Source organism: Hibiscus syriacus, unplaced genomic scaffold, assembly GCF_006381635.1.
Source record: "Hibiscus syriacus cultivar Baekdansim isolate YM2019G1 unplaced genomic scaffold, ASM638163v2 tig00002847_pilon, whole genome shotgun sequence".
NCBI classification, from domain to species: Eukaryota; Viridiplantae; Streptophyta; class Magnoliopsida; order Malvales; family Malvaceae; genus Hibiscus; species Hibiscus syriacus.
The window spans coordinates 684439-694628 of record NW_024061949.1 but is presented as its reverse complement, the minus strand read 5'-3'; the positions used below and the strand labels follow the sequence as shown (position 1 = coordinate 694628).

Below are 10190 nucleotides of genomic sequence, written 5' to 3'. Positions count from 1 at the left end.
TTCCTTTCAATATTCATTTTGCTTTCAAGAACACAATTTGTGCTCATTTGTAATCATCCTTGAGTGTTCTTATCTTGTTCTAGAATTGTGCAAACATCTTACCTTGTGAGGTTTTTCCTTGTAAGTTTGCAAATTTGTGTATTTCTCTTTGAAAAAGAGTGCTCAAATATTTGAGTATAATTCTTGAGGAAGTTGTAAGGTTTCTCTTTCTCCTCAAAAGAAAGAACAAATTAGTGAATTTGTTGGAAAATCCTTAGTGTGGATAGATAAGGCAGTGGACGTAGACTTTGGTTGAGAAAGTCGAACCACTCTAAATTACTGTACAATTACTTTCAATTTTCTGCAAAAGCTTCCACCAATTTTTTTAATTGCCAATTCACCCCCTCTTGGCCGATTTCGTCAATCGATTAACTCAACACAAGGTAATATATATACAAATACTTTCAATAATTTGATAATGAACGCTCATACCCCTACATAAGGGCTTGAACTCGGGACCTCAAGGATAACAACAATCTCTTAATCACTAACGTCGCTTGGTTCATGCTGAATTTCGAGTTTAAATACATAATAACTCTTTATATTTTTCTTAAATAGTCTAATATTTCTACACATGCCAATATTTAATCATGTCTCCGTCCCTGTATGAAAAGAATATGTAATTCTAAACTACAAAATATAAATATACACGTAAAAATTTAAATTGTAAAAAAAAGAATATACCTCCTAATATATATTTCTATAAAAAAAGGCATCTACAAATAAATAAGATGTCTACAAATATATATATATATTTCAATTATCTCAAATTTTATGAAACTTTGAAACTTTCATGTTGTGTTGTGTTTGAAACAAAATTGTAATAGGTTAATTTTTTTTATTAATTTGTAACTGAACCGTTGATAACGATTAATCATTAGCGATTGAACATTTTTTAATGATAAGATTACAATTACTAAAATTTACTAACTATTATAACGGTTAATCGACCATTTAAATTAAACGGTACAATTAACCGCTTATGAACACCCCTAAATATTATGTGTTGCATTTTATATTTATGATAAATAATGGTGTATTTTTTGTTGTGTTAGAACTTTAAATTAATACATCACTATATAGTATGTAATATATAGATATAATAATTACTATGTAGTACTTAGGGGTGAGCAAAGCGACTTGATTCGAAAAATTAATTTTTTTACTCGACTCGACTCGACTCGAATTAATTTCGATTTGTAATTTCATAAACTCTACTCGAGTCAAAAAAATTCAATTTCAAATCAATTTGTAAAATACAACTCGAATAACTCAAATTTTTAGTAATTAATATATTGATTTTCAGGTTTGAGTTGAGTTCCTTAACTCTGTATTATAAATGTATATCACATATGAAAAAATATGAAGAAATACACACGTATTGTATATGGTTATAAAAAAAATCATTTAAATTAGAATCAAATAATATCATAGTATTATAAATATTTATAATTAAATTTAAATAGAAACTCAAAAATTTGACTCGACTCAAATTTTAACTTGACTCGACTAAAAAAAAATCAAGTCAACTTCGAGTTGTAAAATAGGACTCGTCAACTCAAATAATTCGAAATTTTTTTACTGACTCGACTCAATCGAACGTTCACCCTAATAGTATTATGTAATTTTCTATTTTGAATTAAGTACGAAGTTTGTTTCTAAAATCTTTGTATTTAAATATTTTTTAAAAAATTATATAATATTTATTTGATAGTTTAATGATATTCTTTTAAAGATGAGTAATGTTTTAATAATCAGATCAATATTTTTATCAAAATATAAGATTAATACTTTATTAATATGAATAATATTATTATATTATTTAAAAATCAATATCATTAATTTTTTAATAGATAACAATTTTATTTAATATATCTAATATTATATAATATTTCAGTATTGAATTTTATTATTAAAATAGTATTATTAAATAATAATATTAAATAACATTATTGAATAAATAATATTTTAAAAGTAAATTCTACAACGTTCTACGAGCACCACTGAGTACCACTAACGATGAACACCATTAATCTAATTTATAAAAATTTAAAATTCTAAAGGACTCAATGTATAATTATAAATTAGTTAAAAATTTAAAGGTAAATTAGTTAAAATAAAATATTAATTATATTATTTTTCATAATCTTTTTTGGGTAAACTATAACAATGACCACTTAACTATTATCCATCTTTATTTTAATCATCATTTTTTTGAAATTTTGTCAATTAGGTCTCTAAACTATTTAAATGCATTCAATCAAAGCCACTTAACTACTTGCTTTGTATCTCTATTGTTTCACGACCAACTAGTAGAGGCTATGGCCTTAAACGATGGATGTTAAAGACTATATTCTTTTTATTGAAATAATTTCAAAATATGACTAATTTGATAGATTGTGTAAGTAATAAGTTATTAACTATCACGTCAGCACTTCGTTAATTGTTAACGGTAAGTGACATTATTGAATGCATTTAAATAGTTTAGTTATTTGATTAACAAAATTTCAAAAATTATGGTCAAAATAAGAAGTGGCAATAGTTAGGTGGTCACTTTTATAATTTATCCAAAAAAAGTGAAAAAGTAAAATAATTAATATTTTATTTTAACTAATTATATGTTGAGTGATTTTAAATTTTAAATTTTTATAAATTAGATTAATATGATTTATCGATAGTGATGCTAGTCGAGAGTGTAGACTATCCTATTTTAAATATAGGAAAACAAATCATGGTCTAGCTTTGAGATATGTATGGGAAGGCTTGCCGGCATTTGAAAAAGAAAGGCAATACATTGTGATCTTCTCATCCGAGTTATGCTTGTTGCATCAAAAGACCGGATTTTTAATTTCCAACAAGCAGCTTGCCAATCATTTTGAGCTTGGAAATTATTAGACAGTTTTTCTTATGAATGGAGGGTGGACGAATTTGGCGGTAAATGGTGGCCAATCAGGAAAGAAATAAGTGGAACTCACTAGAGTTCTTTTGTCTTCTTTAGTTGAAATACAAAATACCAACTACCGGAAGAGAGAGATTTTATAGTTTGGAAGAAACGGAAATGGGGTGGGCAATTGCTATTCATGGAGGCGCCGGAGACATCCCACTCTCTTTGCCCCCAGAGAAACGCCTCCCTCGTGAAGCTGGGCTCCGCCGCTGCCTTGACGTTGGGATCTGCCGCCCTCAAAGCCCGTAACCACCCCTTGGACGTTGTTGAACTAGTGGTACACACATATGTAATTTGGCTTTACTTTCATGTTCATTTCAGTGCATCTCTGATCTGGGTTTACGTCAAATTATTAGTTTCCTTTGCAAGATGGTTGGAGTCGATGGGCTACCAATAATTGGGACTTGGGATGTTCTGGTTGTAGTTGAAGATTCTTTTTATCAAACAGTTGTAGTAATCTTTGGGGCATGTTTTGATTGTGAAATTTTGCAACTTTATGAGGTTATGCCAGCATGACATGGATTCTTGTTTTCTTTCATATGCCGTTCTTTGATAATTTCCTGGATGCAAATTGCTATCTTAATGCTCTTGCTAGAGAGTTTAACTGTCTGCTAATAAAATTCATCTACACCTCTTTGCTCTATACCCGATTCTGAGTAGAACAAAAATGGGCCTTTTGTTCTAAGCAGATTTTTAAGTTCTGGATTTATGCTGTTAATTGTTACATAGGTACGCCAACTGGAAAACCATCCGCACTCCGAATCCGGAGAGGGGTGATAATATGTTGCTTCTTGTTATGTAGGTACGGGAACTGGAAAACCATCCGCATTTCAATGCGGGAAAGGGGTCTGTCCTGACCACCGCAGGTACCGTTGAGATGGAAGCGTGCATAATGGATGGCAAAACAATGAAATGTGGAGCTGTCTCAGGTGTCAGCACTGTTGTTAATGCTATATCCCTTGCTCGGTTAGTCATGGAGAAGACTCCTCATATTTATCTGGCATTTGATGGTTCTGAGGCCTTTGCAAGGGAACAAGTAAGTGACAAGCAAACTGAGTAGCTAATGTTCTTTATCTGGCCTTTTCTTTCTTCATTGTACTTTGTTCCTACTGATGTAAACAAAGGGATTTAAAATATTTGAAGCTTTTTCTCTATTTGTCTAAAGTTGGCAACATATGCTTCCTTTAGGTAGGTTTCAGTTTCGTCATGTGATCTTCCTTCTACAAAGTTTGATACAAGCAAGTTCATAAACTGTGTTGTTTTTGTGTTTCTTTTTTGCTCAATTTAATTGGAATGAAACATATCATTAGAGCTCGGAATCATGTTTTCTTGTTTGAACACATATTCAGACATGCGTGTCGGAGTATGATCGTCCAAATAGATGGAATACGTTAAAATTGTGAGTATATCCATGTTAGACACATACTCGTATATGACACACCCCCTCGATTCCTCAATAATTGGCCAAAAACAAACCCGATATGTGGTGCTTATAGCTTTCAATTACTACTAAAATGATTATTATCCGCTTTTCTTATGTCTGTTTTGTTTTAAATGGGTTCAGGGTCTTGAGACTGTTGAGATGAGCCATTTTATAACTCCTGAAAACATTGAAAGGCTTAAGCAGGCACAAGAAGCTGACAGAGTTCAGGTATTTTTCTCGGTACAAGTTCTCTTTTCGAAATAGTTTTGTCGTCTCCAAACTGTCTATTACTTTTAGATATTCAAAGATGTAACTTATGAAAACGTAGAACATCAGACCTTGATACTGCTTGAAATATCTTACTTTGGCATTGAACTGAATTCTTGTGTGTTTATCTGTGTAGGTAAATGTTTCCCCTGCATCAGATTCGTTCTTGTCCAAATCTTGATTTTAAAGTGATGAATCAATGAAATGCTTCAGGTTTTAAGTGTTTTGGTTTTGTTTTAATCTGCAGATTGATTACACTCAACCAATTCAAAAGGAGGTGCCAAAAGACGGTGCAGTTGCTGATGGTGATAGCCAAATTGGCACTGTTGGATGTGTGGCTGTTGACAATGAAGGGAATTTGGCTACTGCAACATCAACTGGTGGACTAGTGAACAAAATGGTTGGTAGGATAGGGGACACACCAGTTATCGGTGCAGGGACTTATGCGAATCATCTATGTGCAGTTTCTGCTACAGGGAGAGGAGAAGCGATAATCCGTGGTACTGTCGCGAGGGATGTTGCTGCTGTTATGGAGTTCAAAGGCATTCCCCTCAAGGAAGCTGCTGCATACGTTGTAGACCGAGTTCCGGCAGGAACTACTGGGTTAATTGCCGTGTCTTCCACCGGAGAAGTTGCCATGCCCTTCAACACCACCGGCATGTTTCGTGCCTGTGCCTCTGAAGATGGATATTCAGAAATTGCCATATGGGATTCTCCATCAAAGTAAGGCCTTGCTGAGTTTTTGGATATTTGCATCCCTTTGCCTGGAAAATTGTTCTGAAAACATGACTAAAAGCATTTGGAGGGATGAAATGTTATCATGCGATCGCTTTTGAATAATGATATGTTTCGAAATGATTAAAACGAAGAACGAACATTGAGACTCAGATACGCAAAGGCCATGAGCAAAGATTGAGAAACAACTTAAAAGTTATTGCACAAACACAATCATAGAGAAAAGGGTAGAAAATCAGATCATTTCTGAATCAGATCTCCAAACACAAGCATAGTTCAAAGGGTTGAAGAACAGAGATAATTTCTGAACCAGATCTCCGTCTTTCACTTATAGAGTCAATCCCGAACCGTCAAGCTTCGACTCCGTTATCTGGTCCACCCGAGCAGCCATTTCAGGGGTCAAATAATTCTCCCAATCCCCAACCTTCCCTTTCCGAATATAGTACTTATTTTAAGTCATCCCCTCTTTCTTCCTCCTCCGATGAGAAAGGACGCCAAATAAACTCCGCCAATCTCTTAACATACGAAACAGTATCTTCCATCATTTCTTCATACTTAAAGAACAAAATCTTGTCCGGATGCTCCTGGCTTGCTTTCCAGTACCCCAAAGCATGTTCCCAATAAGGTCCATATAGACATTCACCTTTGCAAAACAGCTCAAGTACCTCTTCAAGACCAACAAGTTGAGTATTTTGGGTTCCAAGGAACCTGGCAACGAAGTGATACAATGAAACAAACAAATCCTTGGGGTCCCAGCAAACAAACAATTTTACAACCACACTCGATTACAGATTTGGGCAAGGAAGAATAAGGCAGGTGAGTGGACAAAACAGGGACCACAAGATCACGATGAGTGTGAAAATTCGAGCTCCGTGAACGGCAAGCATTCATGCGAGTTCTTTGAAAGCAAAGGAGTGGTGGAGTCATCGTATGATGTTCGGGTAATGGTGGCGAAAAGGAGGGACTTTAACCAGGTTGTGCCGGCTTTAGGGGCGCTGGAAAGGATGATATAGGTGGGTTGAGCTCGGAATTGTTGTTGAGCTGACATTACTCTTATTATTTTGGAGTGGTGCCAAAAGCTCTCGTACTGTAAACTCCTCTCCATTTTCTTTGTCAGCAGGATTGCTTTGGAAAAAAATAAACGTGCCACCATCTTTTCTGTTTGTTTTTTAACAGTGGGTGATTAAAACGTAATCAAAATGTAATGTTAGATATATTTTTTGAAAAATGATAGTTGGATGATCAAAATAAAATAAAAGTTATAGTGAATGATTAAATACATGGTTTATCCTAGTATGTATGTGTACACCTTAAAATATTTTTTCCAATTGCTAGTCTCTAGAATAAGAGTATTGAATTTTTCTTATATATGCTAATCTCGATAAAGTTCAATATCATAGCTCACATATCCGGATTGAATGTTAACTATATATATATATATATATATATATATATATATATATATATATATATATATATATATATATATATATAATTTTGAAAGTTTTTGAAAAACTGAAAATAAAAAAATAATTCTATTAGTCAAATGTGCATTTTAATTTTTGAAAAATGAAAATAAAATCATTTTCAAAAAAATATTTTATAGAATCGAAAGGACCTCAAGTTTTAAATAATAAAAACTTCTGTTAACGTCCAGTAAACAATTTATAATCAATCAATAACATTAGTGATTGATTTGTTGTTTTTGAAATTTCAACGAAAAAAAAAACTTCTAAAATATTAGTTGTCAATTGTGTAGTTTACCCTATAAAATAAACGAATAAATTTGGTATCACAATTACATGGGACTTGCACATCAGACACGACAATATGCACCATAGAATTACAGCTTGTCGCTGTTCCAATAATTATCTGGGGATCCAACTTGATATTTTTTCAGGAAATTTAGTGAAAACATATAAAAATAAATGTTTAAATTATACTTAAAATTAATTTTTGGTGATTAATTTTTTTGTTAAATATAAGTATCTAAAATTTTCTCATTACATTTAAGGTGTCTACTGTTAAAAAAAATCGTTAAGTGACACGTGTTACGTCCAGATTTTAAAAAAATATTTTTAAATAAAAAAATCTTGACATGACATGTGTCACTTAACTTTTATTTTACGATAATCATCTAAAAATATAACGGAAAAAACTTTAAACACATACTTTTAGTGAAAAATTCAAATGTTTTTCGAGACATTCTTTAGACACTTATTTTTGTATTAAGCTAAAAAAAAAATTTGAATTCGAATCTCAATATCTGCAATAAACCCCTTTTCGAAAAAGCAACAACCTCAAATCATTGTCTAAATAAATTAGTTTAGACATAAGACATCGATTTCTAATGCAATACAATAAGCCATGTGCCATCATCAATTTCTCATAGTTCTACAATCTGTAATAAATATGATAAGCATTATAATGTATCCCCCTCCGACCTGCAAAATAAGCGTTCTTCGATCCGAAAACAAGCCTAGGGTGCTAAACACGATGTCAGCTGCTTACCGAACAAGTCTACTTCGAAGCTCCGTTGGGAACCTCGGCGGATTTTGCACCAGACGGGTTCAACTCATCCCATGCTTCGATCCATGTCACCATAGCATCAGCGAGCTTACTGAAGTAGTCATCAACCTTGCTTAGTTTTGCCTTGACCTGCTTCGAGATTTCGATGTAGCATTGCTGAACCGTAGTGCAGTCCTTTGGAAGAGTAACGGACTGGAAGAATGGGATCAACTCTTCCTGCCAGTAAATTCCTTTGTATTCTTTCTTAAGATTAACAAACGGGTTGCTCGCTTTGCTGTGCCAAATGTACGGCAATCCCGTCTTCACTCCCAATCCGAGGTGGTCGCATATAACCTGCGTGTTGACCGAACATGCTATTAACAGTTGCAGTGTAATAGGAAGCTTATACATATAGCCCCAGGAAACTTTATCATTAAAGATCCACCGGGTAGGTGGTGGCACGAATGATAAGATACCTTGGTACACCAGCCGGCCCACATATCATCGTATCGTCCGATAGGCTGACCATCACCCATCAGTCCAAAGTACATTGCAGGGCCGATCAATTCACGGTTGAATGCCAGATTCATACCACACATGGGAAATAGGGTTCCTTTGGGTATTGTCATAATAGCATCAACATACCTGATAAAAATTAGATGTCAAAATTACTCTTCATTTATACGAGCACGTATATTGAACAAAATGCGAAGTGTTAAATATATATATATATATACCTGGTGTTCCTCTCAAGAGGCTTGACAAGCTGAGTTGGTGCATCGTAATCAGGGATGTTGAGCCAGAGGCCATGAGACACTGCAGTGGGAGCACCCTCGCGGAGACTGAACGGGTAACCACGGACAAAATCTGCACCATTTCGGTACGGGTCGTAGAGAGTGTTGAAGAAAAACGGAGTAGATGGACTCAGAAGGTTCTTAATGTGCTGCTCCAGTGCGTTAATGTCTTTGCCAGACGGATCTTTCGCAACCTGTAAACCAAGCAGCTTCGAACATTAACTTTACATGCATGACAATAACATTTCATTGTCAGATCTCAAGAAAATGAGTCTGAAAATAAATAAATAAAAACAATTGCACGACGATCACTTACAAACACAGGAATGATTAGTTAAAACAAATAAATCTCGAGCACATTCCAAAACCTAAGCTCTAAAATCAGCTAAAGACAATCAAAACTCATACCAAACCAGTGTCAAGCAAATGAGCAATGGCTTAACATTAGTTAATGACTAAAATGCAGGATCACTATCACAAAAGCGCAACAAACCAAAGCATAAATCTATAGGAAACAAAACAGTAAACACAGATAAATACATGTTATTTGCAGATCCAAATAGATAGAGAAATAGCACCAAAATGCATTTGAAGAACATTTTTTTTAAAAAAATCAAGTCGCCAAAATACTAAACAAAATTCAAAATTCTCTCGTGATTTAAACTTCCACCCCAGAACACTAAAACATCACATCAAGATCCAAAACTTAGAACCCAGATTCATAACAGTAAAAAATAAATAAACCCAATCGCCAATTCCAAAAATTGACTGAAACCCAGATCTCCAAAAGCACCCAAAACTTAAAAAGACGAAGAAGAATAATGGAATGAGTTTTGAGCTTACAAAGCAGTCATCGTCAATGGTATAAATGTACTTCTTCTTGGAAACCATATAACCGAAACACCGGCAAGCAGAGTCCTTGAAAGAGATGCAAGAGGACTTAGGACCCAGAATCCTGTTGATATCGTTCCTATTGTAAAGCTCGTAATCAAAGCCTTCGGGAACTTTGATGGTCTTCGAAGGATCACCGTCTTGAACGATGATGAGATGATAAGGCTGGAAAAAGGGTCTCCACATCTCCAAAAAGTCCAAGTTTCGGATGGTGGGAATCACTATGTCGAGCTCATCTCTCAACAGCGGAACCGGTGAGATTGTGGACGGTTGGGCCATTGGCGAAAGCTTGGAATTAGGGAAGCAAATCAGATAGAAATCAAGGGAGGGGCGGCTTTGACTGAAATATGGGATGAAAGAGGAGAAATGCGTTTTTATAAGACATTTTTGTCGTGCGTGGCACGTGCGAAAAAAAAAAAACGGCGACTTTTTGGTTGGAAAAAAGCTCAACTTGATTCATGCTGTCGTGTTTTTCGGTGTAAAAATATTTGATAAAAAAATTTTCCGGTTGGCTAAATCATGATGATTTCTCCCGCATGGTTTGCTATAACTGGACTCTTGGCTCTTCTCTTTCGGAAACTATTAGCTC

At 34.3% G+C, this 10190-nt stretch overlaps 2 protein-coding genes and 1 pseudogene across 2 annotated transcripts; 1 reads left to right on the top strand and 2 right to left on the bottom strand.

Annotated features, from left to right (window-relative positions):
* Positions 1-3050: 3050 nt before the first annotated feature.
* LOC120160360 (isoaspartyl peptidase/L-asparaginase 1-like) lies at positions 3051-5491 on the top strand. Its single transcript, XM_039170788.1, is given in 5 exon segments — positions 3051-3202; positions 3204-3260; positions 3786-4019; positions 4548-4634; positions 4921-5491. Coding segments are annotated over 5 exon segments (963 nt in total). The 5' UTR covers positions 3051-3097; the 3' UTR covers positions 5401-5491.
* Positions 5492-5677: 186 nt separating this feature from the next.
* Positions 5678-6456, bottom strand: LOC120160370 (annotated as a pseudogene).
* A 1237-nt stretch (positions 6457-7693) lies between these two features.
* Positions 7694-9939, bottom strand: LOC120160348 (probable UDP-arabinopyranose mutase 2). The gene is made up of 4 exons (XM_039170778.1): positions 9554-9939; positions 8654-8904; positions 8393-8561; positions 7694-8270 (listed from the first exon to the last, which is right to left on the bottom strand). The coding sequence occupies exons 1-4, from the start codon at positions 9878-9880 to the stop codon at positions 7929-7931; spliced, it is 1089 nt and encodes a 362-aa protein (XP_039026709.1). The 5' UTR covers positions 9881-9939; the 3' UTR covers positions 7694-7928.
* Between the last annotated feature and the right edge of the window lie 251 nt (positions 9940-10190).

Coding starts and splice junctions, on each gene's coding strand:
- LOC120160348 (XM_039170778.1), bottom strand. CDS start 9,880: ATGGCCCAACCGTCCACAATCTCACCGGTTCCGCTGTTGAGAGATGAG. Junction 8,562..8,653: donor CCTCTTGAGAGGAACACCAG/GTATATATATAT, acceptor AATTTTTATCAG/GTATGTTGATGCTATTATGA. Junction 8,271..8,392: donor GGGCCGGCTGGTGTACCAAG/GTATCTTATCAT, acceptor GTCAACACGCAG/GTTATATGCGACCACCTCGG.